This window comes from Pomacea canaliculata, linkage group LG9, assembly GCF_003073045.1.
Source record: "Pomacea canaliculata isolate SZHN2017 linkage group LG9, ASM307304v1, whole genome shotgun sequence".
In the NCBI taxonomy this organism is placed as follows: Eukaryota; Metazoa; Mollusca; class Gastropoda; order Architaenioglossa; family Ampullariidae; genus Pomacea; species Pomacea canaliculata.
Genome location: NC_037598.1, coordinates 10,764,486 through 10,790,401, shown reverse-complemented (window position 1 = coordinate 10,790,401; position 25,916 = coordinate 10,764,486). Strand labels below are relative to the sequence as shown.

General features: G+C 42.3%; 1 protein-coding gene across 1 annotated transcript in view; it reads left to right on the top strand.

The window, feature by feature from the left end:
- The window catches only part of LOC112571874 (proton myo-inositol cotransporter-like), a 46,017-nt gene that overhangs the window by 1,043 nt on the left and 19,058 nt on the right, over positions 1-25,916 (top strand). Inside the window, 3 exon segments of the mRNA XM_025251221.1 lie at positions 3,081-3,549; positions 3,844-3,890; positions 3,892-4,028. Coding sequence (XP_025107006.1) covers positions 3,352-3,549; positions 3,844-3,890; positions 3,892-4,028 — 382 coding nt within the window. The 5' untranslated portion in view covers positions 3,081-3,351.

Here is a 25,916-nt window from a genome sequence, read left to right as displayed (position 1 = left end):
GAGAGCTCTTGCAGGGGAGAGTGACAATATTTGTGTTCCGAAATGACATCCTTGCATTCCTATTTGGGTTTTGTTTTGATGTGAAAGCTTCTGATCCTGTATTATGTTCATGATGAGAGACTTTTTTTCTATATTATATTCATCGTGATAGCTTTTGATTCTGTATTGTGTTCATTTTGCTTGCGACCTGTAATTTATTTATTGTGACAGATATTGGTTCTGTTTACTGTTAAAGATTCTGATCCCGTGTTATTTTCTTTTGGAGAAATTTGTTTCAATATTCTGTTTATTGTGATTTTACTGTGTCTGTGTTACAGTCATCGTGATAGCTGTTTTGTTTCCGTATTTTATTCATTCTGAGGGTTTTTTTCTTTTGTATTATGTAATTCTTTGATGCTTGCTTGTATTATGTTTATTTTGAGATCTTTGTGTTTGTTATCTGCCATTTTTAGAAATTGAATGTTTCATGACGGTCTCTTGTGTATCTGTCCTCACGGATTATTTAGAGCGACAGCAATCAGACTCATGATCAGATTAATCAGTTAATACAACAAAACAGTCCATTCTCGAACCATTGTATGCACACACGCACACGCGCGCGCACACACACACACATAAGAAAAGCTGAAACTCAAGTTGGTGTAGGAAGAGAATGAGTAAGTCCTGTATTATAATCGTTCCTACCTCGATGTAAACTGTATTTGTGTTTTGCATTATACTTATGAATGAAGGGTTATGCTGAGCATCACATCAAAATTTCTCTCGACAAAGATAATAAATTAACTGCCATTTTTATTGTCATGTGTGTATTAGATAATACATATTAGATAATGCATGCTCTAACGTAGACACAATGACTGTTGGCGTGCAAAAAAAAAAAAACCAACAAAAAAACACAAAAAAAACCCCCAAAAACAAACAAACGAAAAAAAAGAAAAGGAAAAAAAAAATGGATAAACAAGCAAAAAAAAAAAAAAGTAAAAATGATAGAAGGAAAGACAACAATTAACGAGCGAAACAAGAAAGAAAGAACAAACATACAAAAGAACCAATTAATAAACGAACGAAAGAAGGAGTATCCATCACTACCAGCCCCACGGCAAGAATCACATTCAAGGCGAAGAGCTGCTCTTCTCCAGTCTCTAATTCTTGCAGACAAGACGACCTTCCGGCACTGAGAATTCAATTCCGGTTACCGTAAGACATGATGTATGTCTCTGTTGAGTCGAGCACTGAGCGAGGGGATACATCCTGAGGTGAAAGCACCTTTTTGAACGGCCAGCGTCTCGCCAGGGAGAAGCACTTCCAGCTCCCTTGAGTCCTTCCCTCCCAATCCACATCACCTCCCCCCACTTGCAGTCTTTCCCAGGGTTCACGGATGTCACGAAAAGCCGGACAGGACAAGTACCCTGATCTGGGAAATGGATTTCCTATATTTTGGTTTGTCTACGAGTTGGCGGTCACGTCTGCGTCCCCTACAAGTCCCTTCTTTCTTCTTTTTTTTCTCTTTCATCATTGCAGATGAAATGATATCTATATCGTCCGACGGTTGGTGCAACACTGACTTTTGGTCTGTTGCTGGATACGTGTCTGATTAGAAAACCGATGACTAGAAAAATAAAACACCGTCGTTGTCCAAGAATGCAGTTCTGAATACTATTATTATTATTTTTCTTTTTTCTTTTGGTCTGAAATCTTGTTTTTACCTGAATTCACCGGTCAAATCCAAACGAGGTTATGACTACAGGACTACAGCTTAGAAAACCTACCTGACAAATGTTTTATTCAAGACCTTTAATGAATCTGTGCCCGATGACACTAGCCATGATCGAAGAGACCGCTGAGTCGACCCCGGGGACTGGCTGCTTGCACTTGGCAACAAGCTAACACCTGCCTCCTGCAGACTGCGGCAGGTGGAGGGAGTGTCTGGTGGTCGATGGCAGCGACAGGTAGACACACCTGACGAGAATCGTTCAGAGGGCGCAGTCATTCAGTGTCTCCACCAGTCTTCCTCTGAATGAAGGATCCTCGCACGATAACTGTAGTTTGCACATTTCTGAGCTGTAGATGTTATCTAACACTGTCATTGCAACCATGTGTATATATACACTTTATATACTGTACTTCAGGTGTTTTGTGTATAATTTTTTTTATGTGAAGTTAAGTTAGAATTGGAGGAAGCCAGAGCTTTGCTGTTTCTCCAAATAATAATAATAATAATAATAATAATAATAATAATAATAATAATAATAATAATAATAATAATAATAATAATAATAAAAAAATCTTTTCTGTATCTCATGTTATCTTGGTAGATTGTTGCAAGTGAAATAGCTGTGAAGTAAGCAAGTACACCAACTGATAACTGCAACAGTAAACAATGCAAATTATAAAAGCTAATCCTCCTCTTCCTCTTCCTCCTCCTCCTCCTCATCATCATCATTATCATCATCTTTTTCTTCTTCTTCAAGACTTAACTCGTATCTGCAATAGCTTGTACTTTCAGGACCTTGGATTCATTGCAGCGAAATATTGGTCTCAGCAAATCATTGTTTACTGTTCTTGCCCTCTGGCACTGTTCTTGGCTGCTTAGTCGTCGCCGATGTAATTACTGTCGTTGTGCAGGCTCTCTCTCTCTCTGTCTGTGAATCACCTCCCGTCAGCGGGCGCGTGACATGCAACAAGTTCCCAGACAAGAAGCAGACGACTGTGCGGCCTGCCAGTAAGTAAAGGATCGAAGGTCTCGGGAATCACAAGCAGCAGGCGCTGATTATTCCCGGCACGCGCTGCGCGTGAGCTGAGGTTCATTTCCCAGCACGCGCCGAGGTTTCCCAATGACACGAATTTCTCGCAACCTCTGATTTCTAAACACTGTCTGTGGTGTACGAGACCTTGACCCGCCACCTTCATGCACCCATGAACTTCAGTGGTTGTAGACAAGTAAGTCAGTACAACAACAAGGACGATAATGTTGACTACGAGGACGATGACGAGGTTGGTGTTTATAGCCATCATCTTTTTTTAAAAAACAATTTTGAAGTAAATGTCTGCTTACACCCACCACATCGGATTGATTGCAGGAAAAGAACTCATCCTCATCAGCAAAGTATTTGCAAGGTGCTACAGTTACAGTTGAGCTACACCTGACATAACCGTCCATCCCTCGGGAAGGGACTAAAGACATGGACCACAGTCTCTTCTGAACGTGTACCCAGATTCCCAGAAAGAATTCTTATCACCACACGACCCACTGCCTCCCTGTAGAGCGTTGCCCCTCCGCCATGGCTCGGGTTGGCAGCGTGGGTCAGTTGGGTCAGGCGGGTGAGCAGCAGCGACCCAACAAACTCTGTGATGGAGAGAATGAGAAAGATGAACCTGAAGATCGACAGCCTGCAGCAGAAAGTACAGACACCCCGCTTCATCTACATCCTTACCTTCTTCGCCGCGCTAGGAGGTTTCCTCTTCGGGTACGATACGGGTGTCATCTCGGGTGCAATGATCCTGCTTCGCAACTCCTTCAGCCTCTCGTCCGTGTGGCAGGAGCTCATCGTAAGTACAGACGACGAGTGGGTGTATTGACAATGACGATGACAACGTGTAGGATAACGACTAACAAAGAGATGGCGATGACACTGGCAATGAAATAACAAATTCCAATAAAATGACAAAGTCAGTGATATTTTTTTATACCAGAGTGGACGAACGGGAAGGAACGGGTTAAAGGTCAGATGGAAGAATCGATTTAAAAAAACTTCATTCTTGAAATGGCTATCACATGTCTCTATGATGATGATGATGATGATGATGATGATGACATTGCTCTGTGCTATCCTCCTCCTCCAGGTCAGTGTCACCATCGCATCTGCTGCTGTGCTTGCCCTGGTCGGGGGTTCTGAACGACATGCTGGGTCGGCGACCGGTCATCATGGTGGCTTCGCTGATCTTCACCGTGGGTTCGCTGATCATGGCCTTCTCCAAGGACAAGTTCGTCCTTCTCGTCGGCCGAATAGTCGTCGGCGCCGGCATCGGTAAGCGATAATGTTTGATGTGAGATCGTTGTCGTTGTTCGCCTGTCGAGCAGCAGTGTTCCGAGGGGCGGTACGATGGAGGGGAGGTGTTGTGGTGGTTGCTACGGAATATGGTCGGGGGGAAGGTTGGTGGGTGGAGGAACCTTTGGCTGGCAGTCTGTTTGTACTCTATCTTGTCACCGTGTCTTAAACCAGGATGGAAAAGAGGATTTGACAGAGTATCAGGTCCTAAAATAAACAGTAAGCTGACTAACCTCTTTTTAAAATTGAGACTTAGTTTGGGATATGAAGAAGCTATTCCATACTATTCGCTGGGTACATCGGGTATTTCTAAAAATAAGCAATAAGCGGATAAAGTAATTTAGAACTGTTCACACATTCACACATAAAGTAATGAAAGATATGTACTCAAGAAAGTTCATTGAAAGAAAGGGAGGACCAATTTCACGTTGATGTTTGTGACCATTCCACAAAGCTGGGAGGAGAACTCTCACAGGCTGGCCGCTTGACTGTGACACCAAGGATCGAACCCCAGCGACAGATCAAAGCCAGATCCCTCCAAGTCGGTCCCCGGGGTCCCCAGACAGTTTCCGATGCAAAACTACCGGCCGGACTTCGTCTGGACGATGAAAGGGAGCGGTCCCTCTGCGCACGCGCTTTGCTTCGCGGAGACTTCCGCTGTCACATCCAGAAACTGATGCATCGAGCGGGAGATTCGACCGCCACGTATAAATAGGAAGCCATCTCTATGGCAAAAAATATTTGTAGGCAGCTTTTCGGTGATGTTTTCGTGTCCCAGGAATAAACGTGAACAGCTATTCTCGTCGCACGGCTCCTGGATGGCTGCCATGCACAGAAATATGTTGTAGGCGACGACCTTCCTTTGTGTGTGAGAACTCTGGCATCGATTGATGTTCTGGTTGAAACAACATCAGACGTTGGAGCAGCGAGAACAAAGATGCCATGTCTACCCCCGCGTGTTCTGTTGTTCGTTGGTTCGTTTTTTTTAATTGACACATCAGATGGTGGGGATGTCATCTAAAAATTACATCTAAAAATTATTTTTAATTTTGTTGTTATTGTAAAATTGATGTTTATGGCTTGGGGTTTGCGGTGTTTGTGCGACATGTACCCCACCACAAAAATGGAGAACATAGGGTTTTAAAGGCATTAACCATCTTAACAATAATAACAATAACAACCAAATTTATTAGTCCCAGTGGGTAATTCAAATGGGAGGTGTGCTCTGTTTCCAATATTTCAAAAACATTTAAAAAATTTTCTTGCTGTAGAGCAGTGGTTTTTTTACATGTGACCCCCTGACGTCGCGACCCCTTAGCCAGCTAGGTCGGTGAAGAGCGGGGGGGAATAGCTAACTCGAACGCTGCGTCGAGAAATCAACAACGGAAGAAACAAAGTTCGTATCTCTGTTAATGAAATTTTTACTAAAGCAAATTCTGTGTGCTAATAAATATTATTTATTGGACACTCACTTTGATTAATGAGAAGGTTGAGCCTGCTTGCTGTTGCACAGAGAAGCGAACCTGTGTGCGATGTTCTACCCACTGCTATTTGCAGCTCAGCCTCTGCATCCACACGATTTCTGTATTTCGACTTCAGTGCTGCCAATGCTGAAAATCCTTGCTCACACATATATGAAGTTGAAAATGGCAGAAGAACTTTCATTGCTTTCTCAGAAAGAGGATATTCACCGTTGATGCTAATCCAGAATGTTGCTTTAGGTGTTGTTTGGAAGACCATTTCAGGGATTGGTCACTCGAAAGGTCGATGAGCTGCTCTTCTTCTTCCGTGACAGCACGCTTGTGCTAGATCAGCCAGAAATGGATTACGAATCCAATCGTATTAGTAACATCAATTCAGCGAAATAATGCTGAAACCTTTCTTGCAGTCCGTTTAGATGGCAATAATACATTCTTCACCTGATCAAGATTCAAGTTGTCAGCCTTGCACTTACACAAGCACGGAAACATATCAAAAATTTTCTTGGCGTATCTTTTGCGTCCACAACGAAATTTTTCGGACGAAAGCATTCATCTTGTCAGTTGTTTGTAATATGGTGGTGTCCTTCAATATCTGGTCATGGCCTTCTGTCAGGACCTATAGAGTACTAGGACTGAGCATGTGCGAATGAAAGGTGTGAATGATGGACGTTTCCTGAATGCGTGCCTTTAGATGTTTAAAAAGAGAGAGAGGTGTGACTGGAGAGGAGAGGGAGTCAGCGATGAGAGATTGGGAAGAGAGAGGGCAAAAGGTGAGAGGAGGGAGATTGGGGTTTAATTGTTGAGAGGATTGTGTTTTGAGTTTTGAAGTGAGAAGTCACTGCATTGCGAGACAGTGTACTTGAATAGGGAGAAGAGATTTGGAGTTTGAGCCCCCGCACCACTCGGTTACACAATGTAAACTAATTTCACTATACCAGTATAAGAAAACTTTTTAAAAAATGACCACCTTCGCGACCCCCTTGTAGGCACGTCGCGACCCCCCAGGGGGTCGCGCCCCACAGGTTGAGAACCGCTGCTGTAGAGTCATCCTGTATTGTGTCATACCCTTGACAAAATCCAAGCAGAATCGAAAAAAAGAGAGAAAAGAACAAGAATATACAAGGTTGTCTTCGGCTTTGAAAAGAAACCACTTCCTCTCTCCCGAACAAAAGCATTTAAACATTATAAACAGTATAAACAATATCTAGAAAAGATGGTACACATTACTCATTCGCGCAGAAAGAAAATTCTGCGTTTGCCTACTACTTCTTTTCATGTCAGGTTTTTAAAAATGATTTTTCCATTGTCGAGTGGTGCTTTAAACAGAAGTAGCGACATGCAAGCATCTCAAACAAGCTCAGACCAAAGTCCTTGACTAGCAACCATTCATGGTCCACACCGGTCCGGTTGATTTCCTCCACTCCAACCCCCACCAGTAGTTCTAGACATCCACTAATTGCCTACAGGGGTATTGATGCCGGTAGAAAAAAAAAAAAGACATGAATTATGAAGGGTTTATCGATCAGTAAACAGTGGCAACTGATCAGCAAAATGAACAGGCGATTAAGTAAATCTTAACGGTGCGCATGTCCGCAGGGTAAGAAGACCCTCGACAACCACTGGAGTAATAACGCAGGTCCTTTCCCGTCAGGCTTAGAGTGCAAGCAGTATAAAGACCCAACATGGATGACAAAGTCGATGAAAATTATTTCAGATTCGATGAGATCGTAAAAGAAGAGGCCAGTGAGGTGTTGAAGGACAGAGCGATCCAAGGAGGTCAGAAGAAAAAAAAAATGATAGACACAATTGGGGATTCAGAAGCGATGGAGTTTATAATTCAATAATTGTGTAGTTTGTGTTTGTCTGTCTTTTAGAAAATTTTATTTATGACTAAAAAATGTGTTAAAGGTAATCAGGAACTGGATGACATGTGTTCAGTTAAGGTCCTCCACGCCTACCACGTGACTGAGGTGTGTGTAGAGCTGAGTGCAGACATTGAATGTTTAGCCAAAGGACACTAACAAAATTCTGCTGACGAGAGCCTTGCAGTTTGTTCTGGAACACATCGATTGGGAGACACACGTTTGGTCTGCTGTGGTCTGGCTGTTTCCTCCATCATCGGCAGTAAACCACACTGCACGTCGTGTCAGTGCCCGGGTGCACGAGGCGAGATTTACGGCTGTTCCTCCCCGACCCTCCCGCCCAACCCTTTTGGACATTGTAAGTGCTTGTCGATCGTGTAACACTCGCTTCATGGCTCCAGCTCCATGCCTAGCGTGCTCCGGCCATAATATCAGCTCCCGACTTCCTGTAGCTTGCACGGAAAGGGGAGGTTGTGACATGTTTTAACCACCCAGACCCCAACTGTTCTCTGTCCAAGTCGATTCATTTCCGTATGTGATGTCGGGTGGTTTGTTAGCCATCTGATAAGCGCGGCAACAAGAGTGTACACACGAAGATGATCGAGGGTGTGCAACCACAAGGGTCTCCAGCATTTGGAGTATGTATTTTCCTTGGACACCAGCCAAAATAAGCAAAAAAATTATTTGTATCGGGTATGATTTCTATCTCCCTTTAACACAAGGGCAGACAACTTGACACTCTCGGTCATTGTTTGTAGAAAGGTGCAGTCGATATGCAAACAGGGGAAAAGGGGAAAAACCCAATAAAACAAAACATGGCGGCTCTGACGTCATTGGACCCCAGCGTTTTAATAGTTTCTGATAAGAAGCTGTCGTTTCATTATGGTTCCACTCCAGTGCCGGCCATCAGCAGAGCTGATGCAACATGTCAAGTTTCCGCGCGAAATTGCGCACATCCGGGCGAATGTATCAACTGATCTGTTGGAGAGTTTTTTTTTACATCGACCATTGTTCATCGTAAACAATGATTTGAGAAGTTTGTTTGTTCTTCTGTGCAGCTGTGCTGGTTCACACCATATTGTCAGTGTTGATATTATTACATTATTCGTTTGTTCCCGTATGACTTTTTCTTAATCAACTGTTTGCTTTTCATGAAGTGAGGTTGTTATATGCTTGGCAGGTTTTTTTTTTTTTTTTTGAGTGGGTGAACGGGCGATGGAGTTCTGAATTTTGTTGGGTCATGCGCAGGGATTTTATTGAATGTGCGAAAAAAGGGTGCAAAGAGGTGAAAGGCAAATAGAAAAAAAAATTAGAACAAATTTAAAAATCGCGTGAGATGATGGTAACCATAGCGATTGCCAAAAATAGAGAGAGAGCGACTGAATTTATTGGGCAGTGTGTGTGTGACCGTATGTTTAGTGTGAGAGAGGGAGAATGTGAGTGTGTGTGGAACTGCTTTTCTGCATGTTTGTTTCTTTCTTTCTATCTCTGTGCTCGTGCATTGCACGTGGGGAAGATGGGCTCTGTAGAAGAGAGGGAGATGGCCTTGATAAAAGTAAGTTCTTTTAGCATTCGACTGCCCGACAGTCAATAGGTCAGGGGAAAACCTTGAACTTTTAGAAACAAGAATGACTGGGAATAAAGATTGAAACGGCCAAAACTACAAAATGTGTCAGGAATACCAGACGATCGATGACAACAGCAACAGCTTAATATTGCGGCTGGCAACTAGGGAAACACAAGGGCATAGGCATGCTAGGAAAACCGAAATAATGTAGAAGAGCAGCCAACGTAATTCACAGAGTAAAGGATATGAACAAAGAAAACAAAATCCGAAATCCTAAAATATTAATACAAGCAGTAACAAGATCGAAAACAAGGGCAAACTACACACGGCACAGATAGGAAGGAAGAAAAAAAAACTGCAAGAGAGAATGAAAGGATATGAAAAACTAGATGAAGAACTGGAAAAACTGTCGGAAACTTAAGGAATGACATAAGTAGAACTTGAAAGGAAAGAACTGGCAAAAGAAACAACATTAAAAAATGATGCAGGATGGAAAAGGTAGATTATTTTCAATCATCATCAATAATCATCAATAATCAATCAATTAATCGTCATCAATCATCATCACGCGTTTAATTAACACTGATCGGACTCGAAATAAACCCGCAAATACCACTCGTTGGAGGAAGTGTGGGAATGATGAGACGCAGCTGCGGCGAAGGCGAGGCCAATCTAAATTTCTCTGACTAGGTCTCCATCTGGACCAGTTCCTGTCCAATCTTTGATGTTAGCCAGACACAATCTCCGTTGCTTACCTCTCTGGCGTCCTCCTTCTACATACCTTTAGAGGACTGTCTTTGATAGGGTGTCATATCGAGCTTCATGAGCCCGACTATGGCGAGCAGAGGTTCATGGGGAACATATCAGAGCGGCGACAGCATTGCCAAACAAGTGGTTTGTTTTGTATTCCTTGTAAGACATTAGGAACAAATAGCTGAATCATTCTCTCCGTCTCAGTTAGAAAAGGTCCACGTTTGGCATCCGTACAGCGTGATGGGAAAGACTAGGCACGTATAACAAATTTAATGGCGAAACATATACATCTGCTATCCTAGATTTTGTTTCAGCCTTGTTAAGGCTGAAACTATGATGTGTCGAATGTCCATCGCGCAGCTGCCGTCCTTAGACAGCGCCGCACCCTGCACTTGAAGCTATGTACTCAAGTTGCAGGCCGTTCGTAAGATCTCCGCTTCTCCCTATCCACTATTCCTTTGCTCCTGTCTGAGTTGATTTCCATCCCATATGAGTTCGCACTGGCGGCCAGTTTGTCTGTGAGAGCTTGCAACTCACTATTTCTGCGTGACATCAGATCGATGTCATCAGCAAAGCGAAGGTTGCTTGATAGCCTTCCCCCGATGGACACGAAGATGCATACTCATGAAGCGTATCTGCATAATTTTCTCAAGATAAATGTTAAACAGCAACGGGAACAGAGGTTGACCCTGGCAAACGCCTACCGTCGTCGGAAAGCATTCTCCCACCTGATTGTTGAGGAGCACCGAGCTTCAAGAACTGGTGTTCAGCAATTGAATGGTCAGATGATGTACTCTTCAATGTTGAATTTCGGCACCAAGTACCACAGCCCATTGTGCCAGTCTCTACCGAATGCCTTCTTGAAGTCTATAAAGTTATAGCACATATCTTTACCTCGTTGAAGGTGCTTTTTTTAAACAAGGATGCAACCGTTGAAGATCTGTTAAACTGTGATCTTGAACCATCGGTATAAGGCGGTTCTGAATCACCTTCAAAGCGGTGACAATTAAATTCAGAAATATGATGAGAGCTTCTAGCTTTTAGTGAAGTAAAAAAAAATATCTCCTCTTTGAATATTATCGAAGACGCTTTCAAAACTCAAAACTCTGAAATTCCACAAAATAACATTTAGAGGGTGGGACAAGGGATTGGGGAGATGCAGACCTAAGTAAGGAGGGTTTACTTTGATCAAAAATGAAAAAAGTAAGAACCATGTTCATACCATGACCTGGCTTCTGACAGGATGCTAACTCACTTATATGACTGCTACATGCATTAACCTCTTTTTAGTATCTATCAGCGTACTGTGAGTAGGGCATCGTGTGCCTCAAGATGTAGAGATTAAGCAAGTACAAATATGATAAGGAAATACCATCCTGCTTCTTAAATCATGTATTCACAAGTGTAATATTAAAAAAGAGCACTCGGAAAAGTAATTTCTCTATTATTAAAGGAGATACCTAATAAAAAAAACCTGCTCTACATACAAAAGGTTCTGTGACTATGTATAAACTGTATTACATAAAATAGTATTTAAATTAAATTTACGAACGTTCCCAAGTCGATCTTCTATTCTACTACATAGCAGTTGACATCCCAACATTTAAACATTTAAAAAAACCTCATGACTACTGTCGAAAATAATTTAGCCATGGCAGAGTTGAATGGCGAGCCTCTGGGGAATGGCTGGCAACGCGAAGACCGATGACCTCGTCCCCGCAGCAGACGCAATCATTCTCCGGAATCGAGAGTTAATGGCCGCGGCGAGTTGCCCGGATGACTGCCGGGGGTGGGGTGCGTTTGGGTCGTCTAGCCACAACGACACCGCCGTGCTAGAGGCAGGAGATTATTGCCCAGTCCAACAGGAGGCCATTGGTCAGTGAGGCTAAGTTGATTGCTGGTCAAAGTGAGAAGGTGGTTACTGGTCAGCGTGGTCAAGTACTTACTGATCACTGTATGCAAGATTGTTACTTCTCATTGTGCAAACTGAGGACTAATCAAAGTGGCGAGGTGATTACTGGTGTGGCAATGTGGTTAGTATTGAGCATGGCAATATGGTTGCTGGTGAGTGTGGCTGTGTTAGTGTTGATTAGTGTTACGTTCGTCATGGCAACCTGAGCTCAGTTCAGTGTAGCAAGGTAGCTACCATTCTCATGGCTGCTCTTCAAAAACAAAATCCGAAATTCGGGCTGAAAAATACCCGTCTTTAGAATATTTTGGAGCTATAGATGCAGTCATGGAGGCTGCCACGTGGGTTGGTCTGGGTGGGGTGGGGGAAGAATGTCCTAAGTATAGATGCTTTTTAAAACTTGAAATGTTCTAGTAGCACAGTTCCTATTATTATTTCTACGGAGTTTCTGACTTACTTGTCAAAATTGTTTCTGTTTATTTGAAATGTTCTCTGACATTTTCGGAGACATTGAACTAAACGTCCACGAAGCATGCTACAAATAAACAGTTTATCTTGTGACCATGACCTTTACACGGCAGCGTCTCCCTTCCTCTGCACTTCCGATACCATTTTTTTCTTGTAGCTTTCTCACACAGAAAATCAGATCCCTTCCATGCAGCACTGTTCTGACTGTCCAATGTGGTCCGATGTCCTGCCAGCGTATAGTCATATCAACAATCGTTTCTGTTCAGCTATTTCAATTAACAATTTAGTTAAAACTTCCTCCATATGTTGTTTAAATCTGAAAGATTTTATTTTCTTAAACAATAATAACAATTAAACTCAAACCTTAAATTACAATGCAAATTTATAGCTGGGTTTGACGGGAACACCTAGCAGCCCTAATCCACACACACACACTCTGTCGGCAGTCAGCATGGTCGTATAACACCTCCTACACCAAGCACCATCTTCATCACAAGAGCCAAGCTCCAAGAACTCCTCACCGACGCGCTTTCATGCTCCAGAACAACTCCGATCGTCAAGTCCTCATCGATTGTCTCCCCACTGTGACAGATGCTTGGACATCCGGTCACAGCCTTCCGCTGCCTACAGGGCTACAGAGATCACAGTCGTGTGTTATGTATTATGCATGCTCGCCTCCTTCCATCTTTCTTCTCAACAGGCTGTATAGGAAAAACAAGGCACTACAGGTTCGCGGGGCCGAGATTTTCTTTTCTCTTCTTTTGCTTGCTGAGTATTTACATTTAATTTATTCATGCATCCTGTCCACTCAATAGATGGCTGCAAGTAGCGAGCGTTCGCTTGTGTATGTAGGAGAATGTCCATTCCATGTTTTTCTCATGGTAGACTGGACGTCCTGTGCCCACTAGCATGAGGCTGGGGTTACCTCGGAAAAGAAAAAAGTTTAAGAATCAGTGAAGTCAAATGGTAGAGACTGGTGGAGATGTCACTAATAATAGATCGGACTGAAGAAAGGGATGATGTTAAATGTTCACATCCTTCGTGTAATTTCGCTAACCTAATCACCAGACCTGAGGGTTTAAAACGATATCTAAACAGAGAGGTTATAGTAAACAATAAATATCGACAGAAAGATAAAGCGGTTAGGGAAAAGATAAACATCTATTAACAGTTATATAATGATAAATGGCAATGGCTGTCTCTTTTTTCAGAAGCTAAAAAAGGTTTTAAAAATCATTGCCCCCTGTGGTGACATAACTCTGCACTGATGTTGTGTCTACGTGTTTACAAGCGCCCCGCTCGTAGAACTGAAAGGTTCGTGCAAATGCAAATATTTCTCGTTCAGATCCGTGTCCACTCATCGATTCTTCATTTTCAGCCGGTAATATATTGTCCGTTTTTTGTCAATGAAATAAGAACGACATTGCTGTAAGCATCGATTTGTGTTTTGGAATGGCAGACAGGGGATTGGTCAAAGTAGGTCATGGCAGAGGTCTAGAAGAAGACGGTATGAAGGTAGGAAAGATAGTTTACCTGACTGTCTATTGTATGTGTTCAAAAATACTAATAATAGTCTTAGGGAAGAAATACATATTGCTGCATGGGTAAATCTCGTGTTATCCATCCATCCATCTTACAGTCAACCCATCTCTCTCTCCCTCCTAGTAATATTTCTTGTTCTGAAAAGATCCTTTCGATCTTGTTTCTACCTCTGAGTGAGCTGTGGGATTTAAAAAGCCAAAAAAATTCTAACAAAGAACACAAATAAGGAAACTGAAGTCGAACGTGAATAATTACTTTAAAAAAATTACTTAGAATTTAGAACAAAACGAGGAGTCTAAGAAAAATACAATAGGTTTTTTTAAAAATCTTTTTAACCAAGAAGACTCGACTAAAGTTATAAAGTACTGAATTTTTTGTTCGATTTTTCACAACAAAATATTTTAATCTTGTTCTTGATTTTTTTCTTCATGTCTGTATCACGGCCTTTGCCTTGCTACACGCTCTCTCCAAAGGTAGCCCTTGCTCTTTATCCGCCATTTTGCACTTATTTCCTTAAAAGGCACACGCCGGGCAAGTTATCAATCCCTGAGTGGGAGGAGAACCTAAAAAAAATGTATTATTGGTAAATTATTGCAGCGTTTAGACCACCTGACTCTACACAACGCTGAACAATCGCCATTAATCGCCAACAATTCAATGCCGCCAGGCCTTTTTTGTTTTGAGTATTTTTCCTCCGCTCCCTCCATTTTTTTTTCCTTTTATGTGAGCCGCGTTGGTCGGTCGATACACAGGTTTCTGCTGTAAACAGTCACGTGCAATAAAATGGCATCGTCGTGTTCGGCCGCCTCTGATATCTACCCCTTTCCACGGCGGGAGGGGCAAAGAATGTGTCTGGGTCTGGTCGCCATCGCGAGGGTTGAACCAAGGAGAGGAAGTCTGTTTGTAATGTTTACCATCAACCGCCCATCCATTGGCCCCGAAGGCGCGGGCGAGAGATCGGTAGTGTAGAAAGACAGCAACAGCAATATCTGAAATGAACTTGCCTTTTTCTTGTCGAGAGACACGCAACAATCCCCCCTTGAGGGTTAGGTCGAGTGATTGAGAGATCACTAAATGTTGGTCAAGCAAGTTATTGGTGCGCGTTTGTCTCCTCCTTGTCTACGGTTCTAGATTAACATTTACGGATGGACATGCTGTGGTCAGTTGGGACAGAGCCTGACTTGGGTTGGAGCTTAATGTTACCGAACATTCAGATGAAAAGGTTCTGCTATTGCATCACTTCTATACGCAGTGTTTGTATACGCATGCGCACACTTTCTCAATCGCTTTTTAAAACTACAAAGCAGGATGTAATTGTTCGGGAGTTTAAAAAATTAAATTGTGGCATATACTGGTGCTCATCATGATGACGTGTACATGGGATTGCTTTACCTTGGTCAGACTTCCTGTTCCCTGTCCTCTACAAGTGCTTCCTCTCAACTCTGATTTCCGGTTGTCAACATGGCCGCCGCGACACAGCCTCCACGCTGTCGTCTTCCTGTATGGTTATCCTTCCCATAAATATATGGGCTGTGCTCCCGTGCGGAAAAAGGAGGGGTAGGGATGGCAGTCCAGTACGGTTGGGGTTGTAGGAGGCTCACTTCTCACTTGACGTGGTAAGACCGTCGGTTCAAAAATGTCTGAAGTATTTTTCTCTGGGGATGGTGATTACACGGCTGGCGGTGGATAATGAGGGTGGGGAGTCTTAGAATTCCTCCTCCTTCATCACCTCATGCTCTCTCCATCCAGCCAATTAACCACAATTTCCGTCATGCCTGACCCAGGATGATACCACGGACATATATATGTCTCTGGACTGCAGATGGAGTTTCCCCACGTGAATTCAGAATGAGACCAAAGCACAAATTCGCTGACGGTTCAACTAGCAACATCAAGAGAAAAAGCAGAGGATGCGAACCCTCGTGCTTATTGGAAGTCTGTTGTCGATAAAGAATTTTATGACGGTTACGGATATTCAACTGCTAAATGGTTCGCCAAGACCTGACAGCCTACAACTTCGCCAGAGGCTGAATGGGTCTCGGTGGACAGAGTCCAGATACATGTATGTCCGTGATGATACCTTGCTATCACCTCTTCACGCTTAATTTTTTTTTTTAATCTCTTCTTCTTCTTCCGAGTGTCTCAACACCCCCTACCTCTCTCTCTCCCCACTCTCCCTCTGTACCTAAAAAATATAGAAACACTCTACATCCCTCTGTCTATGAGTTCTGACCTTTATATCTATGTATACTTTCATCCTTCCACACCCCCGCCCCATCTCTGTTTAAAACTGGACAAAGTTACTCTTTACCACACCACGCACAATCTCTGTCGAGCCGACAGGATGTCGGATGCTAGCATGAAAATTTAATCTGAGTCCGCCGGGGGAAAACGTGGCAATAAATAATTGACTAGAACCTACGGGTGCACGAAAAAGTAGTTCTCGGGACGGAGATTTCTGTCGTCATCACGTGATCACAGCGCCACAGTCGTCCTTAATTTGCAGCATCTGTCGCGGATGTGAGAGTCAGAGCTGGGATTCATCACGTGACCCGAGTAGGATATACGTACCTGAGTGGGTGGCGGGTGGTAAATGAAGGCAGGATGTAGGTGACTAATTGGTCACAGACCTACATTACGCTTTAATGAACGTCTGTGTTACTGGGTCCACAGGCTACGATCTTTTTGTAGCCGAAGAAAACAATTTAATTTGGTCTTGTTGCCCACGCTGTCTTCTTATTCCGTCATTGCCAGTCCAGACATTTTTCTCAAAAAAAAAAACAAAACAACAAAAACAAAAAAAAAAAAAAAAAAAAAAAAAAAAAAAAACAAACCCTCGAAACTTCTATCTGACTTGTAGATTTTCTTCACGGCATTACATTACTGTTCTAGCAGTAATGTAAAACACTGAAAGAAATAATGGTAATGCCTTGAATAACTCCTTGTAGTCCAAATATGAGCGGGAATCTGGCTCTGTGTCATTTCACGTAGTTGCGGTGACCTTTGACTCACGTGGACGCAGCATCGGACTCAAACTTTAATGGAAACTAGTATTATGGCGGGGTATTTAGTTCAGGGTCATAGGTCACGACACTATGTCCCAGCTGCGTGTATGTTTATGAACAACTTGAAAGAAGTATCAGTCGTTCTTTTCTTCTTTCTTTCTAGTCTTCTTCCTAATTATAATAATAATGTCATGGAGAGAAGATATGGAGACAGAAGTGTAGAGCTGAACCACGAGAGTGATTTGGTGTATAAAAAACAAAATTGCTTTCCCCACTCCGAGGATCCCCCAAAGGTCAAAGGACGACTGCCGGAACCTGGCTTTGACCAGAAGGTAAGACTCAAACTAGGGAAAAGCTTGAAATGTCTGACACTGTATTAAGTCGGAAAAAGACAAATCGCATTAAAATTTCTGACAGGTCTAACAACTAAGTATCGACACCTGCCTCTCACCCAGTGAACACAAAATATCATTTATGATCTTCAGTAAGACCGTTACTGCGCCATGAACAGTTCAGTAAGCAGAAATGCTGAGATTATTATTTTCAAGACATGTTAACAGTTATTCTTTAAAAAAAATCTTCTCTTCTTGCGACATTACCGATCAATCTTCATCTTTTAACAGTTAAAACTGTGTCCGTGTCTCCTAGCAACCGTGAAGGGATTGGCCCTGTGACCTGAAACAACAGTCTAAGACATTCCCTCTCAGTGCCTTGTAGGGTGGTCGCAGGAAGAACTGGCAGACAAATGTAAAAGAGTGGGTTCACTGCATTTTTAGTTGACAAACCTTGTCAACCACTGGGTCTAATGTGGTTCCCAATCATTCTCGACGACCGATGCCAGAGGACAACGTAGTCATTGGTCAGCTGGTATGAATGAATTCATGAACACACAGGATTCTATGTAGGCTGGGGGTATTACAAAAAAGAAACCAATGCCATTCTTTCTCTAAGAAATACTTGAGATTATTTTCAGGAAGAATGGTTAGAATAAGAGGGGATAATCTGGTTTGTATGCCATACTCTTTAATGCTTGGACATTTTGCTCTGAGTAGTTTTCCCTCCTGTGATGCTTTAAAATGGCCTCCTCGCACTTGTCAAAGACATCTGCCATGCTTAGCATAAACACAGATCAGAGGCAAGATTTCCCTCCCTCTTCTTGTTTTTTTTTATTGCTCCTTATGATGTCTTCCCTTCTCATATCACTGTCTTTATTAATCCTCTCTCTCATTCCTTCTTGTCTCTATTATTTTCATTCCCCCTCCTTTTCCATTACTTTGTTCATCCTTTCTGCCAGCTCTTCAATTTATGTCATATTTTCATCCATCCCTTCTTTCAGTTTCCTGTCCACCTATCTTCTGACCTGTCTGTCTGTCCGTTTCACTCTGGCTCTTTCACTCTTCCGATGACTGAGACATGAAAAACTTTCACCAAAGAGCATCCAGTCACCTGTATCCAGGGGCTATTAACGGCCGAGAGATGGAGGGAAAGAGGGAGGGAAGCTGCAAAGCCAGTCTGTCTGTCAGCATCAGTATTGATTCGCTCTTCCTCCTGGCCTTGCGGGAGGGTACTGTACCCTCGGCACACAAGAGCTCGGCTTTCTGCATAATCGCAGTTTGCGGGATTTAGCGGGACTTCTGATGACATTTTCTGCTTCCATTTGTGAGCTTCCGAAAGCTCAGTTCGTTACTGAGCAGGAAAGATCCTTCTTCCTTGCAAGTCCGTGGACTTCATCTTTTCTGTCTTGTGGACAGAAAGTCTCTTATCTTTGTCTAGTCTGTGTATAACTATCTCCAGTCACGTGAAACGACGGTCGGCATCAGTAATGAACCTAATCAATAATTTGTTCATCAAGCTTTGTTGGTAGTGTGGTTTTTTATGACTTGAAGCTAATCGGGCATGAAATTTGTTTATCTTGATTATAGCTCAATGTCGCCAACGATACATTCTCTCGATATGTATCTGCGACGATACATTAATCAGTTGCACCCAGATGTGACTAATGAAAAGTGTGTATAACTCATAGACACTATTGAAAAGGCTGCTGATTTTCAAGAAAATGATCAGAACGAGGCTGTCACAAGAAGGGAAAATGAATGGAGAATGTAATAGAGTTTCAATGGCAGCATACACAATATGAAACATATTTGAGCAGTAAAATTACTCTAAACAGTTCAATGATGAGCGATTTTGTGTTTTTAGTACTTAAACCTGTTATTTTAAGATTTAGCCTTATGCTAAAGCATTTCTGAGAAACTGAAATGGATATTCTTTTGCAAAGTTCTTTGTCAAATACATCACAAGGTGTATGTTGTGCAAATCCCGAAGATGTGTTTAATGAGATGTTGCTTGCAGCATGGAACACAGGCTGATTCAAACTTTTAACAGTATGTGATACTGAAAACAGTAATAAAAACATAGACTAGTAACTGTTATAATAATGTCTAATTTTAACAGTAGTAGCTGTTACACCTTGATAATGTTCAGTGTGTATATAAAACTGGGAAAATACTAGACTAGGAGTATACCAAGAGTATAAAATAACTTGTGAAAATCTTGGTTTCCTGTGAGGTGGAAAACTAATTAGATATGCTTTGTGTTTGTTAGGCCCAAAACTCCGAATACAAATATAATTTTGCATCTTCCCAAAACAAAGTGTATTATGTAATAGTACACTTCATGTAATACCCTTCCTGTCAGTGTGTATTCTGTGTGTGTGTGTATGTTTATCTTCCGCCTTCTCATCCTCTTATATACTCTCCAGAGAAAAATTCATGCACTCATATATGTGCAGAAAGACAGAGAGAAAATTATAGAGATTGGTGGGTGGAGGAAGCATGGAAGAAATGTTTCAAGTATGACATTAAGGATCTAATATAACCTGGAACCGTTGACTCTGTATAATTAGCAAACTGTGTAGAGATGTGACACCCACAAGCCCATGTTTACCAGCCATGAGAGTGGTGCTGTGGCAACTGTCATTGTGAACTACAGTGTGGCCAGCGCTGATTACAAACATCTACTTGATGTACAAGTGGCCCACTGCTCCAAGTTCCTTCCTGTCTGCCGCTTGCCGTGTCGTCATCGTGTTCATTCAGCTTTCTTTCAGGATGAGACGACTCTTGTTGCCCATCTCTGTTCTCTTGGATTTTAACGGATATTTTTGTAACATAAGCCCCTCAGGCTATAAATAGTATTTGTTTCTGTCTTCTGCTGATCTGTCTATCTATCCCTGTCAAATAAGATATTAATCCCCATTATTTTACATATTATCTAATTTTCTTTCTTTTTTTATTTCACTGCCTTTTGTAGTAATATAGTGCTTTATTAAAAAAAAAATTTTTGAAGGCTAGATGTAAAAACAAATTTTGCTTTTTCTATTAAACTCATAAATAATGATGTCATTTTTCATTTATCTTTCTATCAGTTTGTTTCACCTCCTTCCTTTAGTCATATTCCATTATTGTGATGATGTATAAGTTCATTATTCTTGCGTTTCGCGTGTCAACTGTAATTAGTTGCACAAGAACTTTCTAGCGGTCGGTAAGAGCTTGCCCGTTAAATATCTACCTACTTATTTCCGTATTGACCTTTCCTCAAATCAGGTTGAGTAAATCTTTCAGCCAAGAATCGTATCAGGACAAAGCTATACCACTCAAACCTCCACCCCACAAAAAGGGAAGAGGACACAGAGAAACAAAAAAACAATTGATCCTAAATCTTTTGTCAAGAGACACGTGCCAGTGAGGATTTAGCTAGGGTATCATTACACTTTTATTCAAAGATTAATACCAGGAACAGATGAACCTTTGTTTAAAAATTTTTTTCTGAAGAAACAAATAATAAAAATATTGTTTGCGTCTGTGAAAAGGCGCATTAATATTTTAGCAACAACTGGACGAGAAAATTAAATCCTTTTCTCTGCCTGACCAGCGAGCATGTCATGCCTCTTCGTTTGCGTTCGCAGGTTTGAAGACTACGGGTATCGATCCCCGCTGCTCGCGAATTTTTTTTGCACGTAAGCTACGAACGTGTAGTCTGAAACGCACCAGACCGATCCCGTTGCCAACACATTGCCCTTGACAACAAAGCTCACAGGAGTCTATCCTGAACATCTTTTACCTCTCCCCCAACACAAACATGTCTTGTAATGCATTTCCTCCAGACATTTGCCTAACTGGATGAAGGTAACGACATTTTTCCAAAAGTCTGGAAAACCGAGAGTTGTTAACAAGCCTCATTACGGCCGACGTGGAATGTAAACAGTTTCCTCGGGTGATCGATGCCAGCTTCGGTGGCATTGTTCTCCGCGCTTTGTGTTGCCCCTTGACGGAGAAATTGGCAAAGGGATATTTTTTTTTTTTTAATCCACAGCAGGATTGCCGAAGAATGGCAGTGGGGAGAAATACATTTTGTTTACAGCCAATCACTCTCCTTGTCAGATTTATCGGAATTCGTATTCAGGAAAAGAGGAGGGAGGAGAAATAAAAGTTAATGTCCGACTGGCAAGAATAGGGGGTAGAGGAGGACAGGAAATGTATTCTTCCAAGACTATGCTTGCAGATGCTGTGTGTGTGTGAGAGAGAGAGAGGTTGTTGATCAAACAGTGGTGAAAAAAGTAAAGTCAACAAAAAAAAAGACTTTTCGCTGGTTTGCATTGTTTATTTGAGAGATAGATTGCATATTTATACATGCCTGTAATACAAACAGCTGTTGCTAATGTACAAAAGCCGGGATTACAATCAGTTGTCGTTGTTGTGTTTATAAACAATAGCTCCCACTATTGATAACGCATGTGGCATATTTACACAGACTTTCACTTCCAAAAAAAATCAGCCATGGAATAGTTACACAGGCTCCTTCACCTTTACAAAAGCTTTCCTATATAAAATCTTGTTGTTATATAATACACAGGTCTTTCCTGAAAAAAATTGCTGTAATTACATATTTACACAGACTACGAAAAACTGCTGTCATGACAAATAACTATTGTTACTAGATATTTACACAGACCTTGACTACAAATAACTGTCGTCAGTACCTTTCCTATAGGTCTTTACATCAAAATATCAACAGATTATTACATATACAAGCCTACACAGCAAAGCAACCGTTGTTTTGCATAGTCACATAGACATGTACTGCAAGTGATTGTTGTTGCAAACACAGGAATAATAATTCTATAGACATTATATGTGTAAAATATTTGAATGTCAGTGCTCGAAGTCGCTTGCTTGTCTGGAACAACTTTTATACGTTGGTCAGGGGTCGTAGGTCACAGGGTCACGAACTCGATATACGCTCACTCCTTTTATTGTGTTGAATTGACCAAAGTTACGAAGTGAGAAAGGTATGGCATTGTCTAGAATAATATAATTTAAATATAATTTAAATATTTCACGACAGCGAAAGGTCCTCTGGACGCACCTCAGTGGCTTTGAATCTCTTTTAAAAACTTTGAAAGAGTTCATAGAAAGTGGAATAGGTATGGTACCAAAGTTTAGGTTCGTTGACTACTTGTGCAGATTTTTGATGTTTGGGTTAGGATGTACTATTTTCTTCTGGTGCTTGTTGCAAATTTTTTGCTTTCCGTACTGTTATGGACAAACTGTAACTAGAACTTGAACGGGGCGAGGAAATGGATGAAGCTGTTCTTTGAGTGCATATGGGTGAAACAAATGTTCCAAGTAACAGCTCCGTGGGATACATGCATCTGACTTAAAACGTATATTTAGGATTCGCTAGCTGTTTTGTAAGTACAGCAATACAATATAATAATTAAGATTGCAAGCTGGCTTAAACCTTCTGCTATGATCATGTGCGCAATAAGGAGTGCACGGTACTAGTGTATCATCCAAATGTTATCACCGCGAAATAAAAATAAATTAAAGTTATGTAACGGTCAACATGACCTACCAATGGACGCCTTTTACAAAGACGGCCGTGCCAGAGTTTGGCAGAGTTTATTTAAACGGGTACATTCCCAGTGGACATGCGCGAGCAACCATATGTCCACCGTCGTCTGGTTCAAGACTGGTGTCGCTCTCCGGAGGTGAAGATGTTCGCCTACTCCTCCCCCATCGGTAACGAAGCAGCCGGGCCTCTGTTATTGGAACTGACCACAGCACCCTTGAATGCGCATGTGCAGGAAGTGCTGACGTCAATCTGGGTCTCCTGGTAGCGTTGCAGACCGTGCAGGCAACCGTTGGCCTTAAGGATGGTGACGGGCGTCTTCACGGGAACGCAGCTCATGGAAGGATGCTCCACACACTCCTGGCACTTGCAGCGCGCGAACTTGAACTGTCGAGGGTAGTAACCTCCGGTAGCTGCAGGATGTCGAAGAAGTAGGGGCACAGGGCCCGTTGCTCGAAGGGAGCCGAGGCTTCGCGGGACAACTGCTCTGGACACGTTCTGTTGACGCTCTCGTCGGTCAGCCAATGCGTGCTGCGGTCACTGACGTCCAAGGCCGTGATGGCCAGCCCGTTGTTTGCGGGCCTCAGAAACTGCAGGTCGTTGACCTGGAAATCAATCAATAAATAAATAATGAAACCATTTGCGTCAGATGAAAAAGGGTGTTAAGGGATGAGCGGATGAAGGGTGACGGATGTGATTCCCTTGTGAGACGTGTACTGAAAATACTCTATTGACAAGTTCATTGCACTTTGCCAAACAGCTGACAAGCACGATCACGAAATGAATCTGTTAGATAAAGCAGAATCCACTAGAGTTATTTTTCTGTCGTTTTTAATCGGTCTTGTTGCAAATCCACATCGTTTTGTTCGATACGGAAATTTGGCTGGAAATCCGGAATGTTCTTAAAGTCAAAGGCTTTTTTAAAATAAGTTGCTCAGAAGTGCGTTGATTTTTTTCTTATTAACAACATAAGTGTAACTTTGAAGGGCAAATTTTGAGTGATTAATGGAAACAGAAGCAAAAACACATCACTACGTAAATCTTCCCTTGACTAAAAACTTCGGTTCCCCACACTCCCCGAAAAAAATTGTCAATCAATCACTCACTCAACTCACTCACTCACTCACTCACTCGCTCGCTCGATCAATCAATCAATCAATCAATCAATCAATCAATCAATCAATCCCGTTCATTGATTACTGCATGTTTACTTCGGAAGCCTGTTTTCATTACGATCCATCAGAATCCTCATTAACGTCAAGGGAAAGGAATCTGTCAACCGCTTCGAGAAGACTCGAGATGACGTAATGAAGGCAACGGTAGAGCAGTTTTCATTGCTGATAGACCCGTGGACAAAAAAACTCTTTTGTCAGAAACCAACCAGCAAGGATGGAGAGTTTGCGCGATTGAAAGGATCACAGGGACATAAATGAATACCCGTGTCTACTGGACAGGTTTGTGATCAGGCTCTCTGGAGTTCGCTGAATTTCCCATTAACGCTAGAGTTATCTACAATCTGTCACCTTTCTACCCACATTCCTGAGAGAGAGAGAGGAAGAGTGACCGAGCGCCAGAGAGAAAAAAAAAAACAGAGATAAACTGCTATAGAGAGATACTTTTTGGACAGCTACAGCACGCATTGCGCCCTTACATCAATCCAGCAGTCTCTTCTCACAAATTAAAAAAAAAAATCAGTAAAAAATTCGCCTGTAACGAAAAAAAAAAAAAATACGTTTGACTAGTACATTTCAAGCGTTGCTCCACTCACCATCACGTTGAGGTCACGGAATATTTGCTCGAGGTTAGAAGGTCGCGTGCAGGTCGTGGTATTTCTGCGCAGAAGTGGATGACGTCTTCCGTAGCCGCCATCGCCGCCTGTGGTTGGCTGCCTGACGTCACCCCTGTTGGCCCGGTTACCGCCATTCACGGCAAACGAGGAACTCGGGGTCGGCAGGCTGGCGACGAGCATAGCAACGACAGCGACAACGAACAGCCGCGCGGCTCCGAAAGAAGCCGTAGTGGAAGAAGAGGTCATACTTCTTGGGGACATGGAGGATCGGTTAGGCAAGGTGAAACAGATGAAGGCTGGGAGCCTGGTTGAACTATGAACTTTGACTTTTGTGTTTGAGTCGCAGGTCAGGCTGGGGTGAGAAACGAACAATGCAGTTCTGAGCCTCGGAAACCTTCTTTGGTGGCGATGATCGTTGATGATGCTCTCGTCCACACCGAGCAAGTTGTGGTCCCTGGCTGGAACTGCATCGTTTAAATAGTTCAGATGTGGTGACATTGGTCCTTCCAGCGCGTCCTGGTGGCAGTGGCCGTGAGTGAGGAGTGGGATAACCCGGAGGAACTCAATTTCAAAATGCAGACGTTACAGGAATAACGCCGAAGAAAACCCGGAATGTGATTGCTGTCAAAACCAACGCGGACACCTACACACTCGTCACACCTACACCTCTTTCTCTCCATCCTCATCCTATCTATATCTCTCCCGCTCTTTTTCCGCTCACGTCCTGTGTGTGAAGACAGACTGATGATTATTTATGTACGGAATTTTATTTTGTAATGTTTGTCACCAATTACCTAATAGTTGTCCTGCACGACTGTAAAGTACAGAACAGACAAAGATCAAATATCTATATAGAGACTGTTAGAAAGACAGACAAATTGACGAATATATATAGAGAGAGAAATGGAGAGAGAGAGATTAAAAGTTAGGGAAGGAAGTAGGAAAGACATAAAGTCTCTTTTCTACGTTTTTCTTTTTTCTTTTCTTCTTTTCATTTGTGTATTTTTTAAAATTTTATTTCATTCCGTCTTTCCTTTTTATGAGCAAGTACTGAGGATTTGTTTTAGAAAGTCCCAGCAAAAATATGAAAGTTTACATAATTTTGTTTTATCCCTGGATCGGAAAAGCCCCATGAGACGTCGGCGTCTGCCACTCGGAAAAGTGTCACGTGACTGTCATATAGAGGCCTTCTGCAGCTGCTCTATGTCACCGGAATGAGCGAATGTAGTAGGTCAAACATCACAGTTTACCACTTCCCATAACGAGGGTTTAATTGGCATCCCACCTCTGTTTTGACTACTGACCGACATTCGGTGCTGAAGTGTTTGTCTGTGTGGCAGCAGACGAAGAGCTTTCCTTCATTTCAACAAGACTTACTCATCTCACCAAAGTGAAAATCATCTAGCAATTTATTTTTCAAGAACTTCCTGCTTGTCATTTGTCAACAGTTACTACTGGCGCATCCATCGACTTCTATTATTAGAGTCAAGCAGAGCAGTGTCGCTCACCAATACGCTGAGGGTTGGTTGTGCTGGGTTCAGATCTCGTCTCGGGCACGCTGTTGTTTCTCTTTGTGGCATC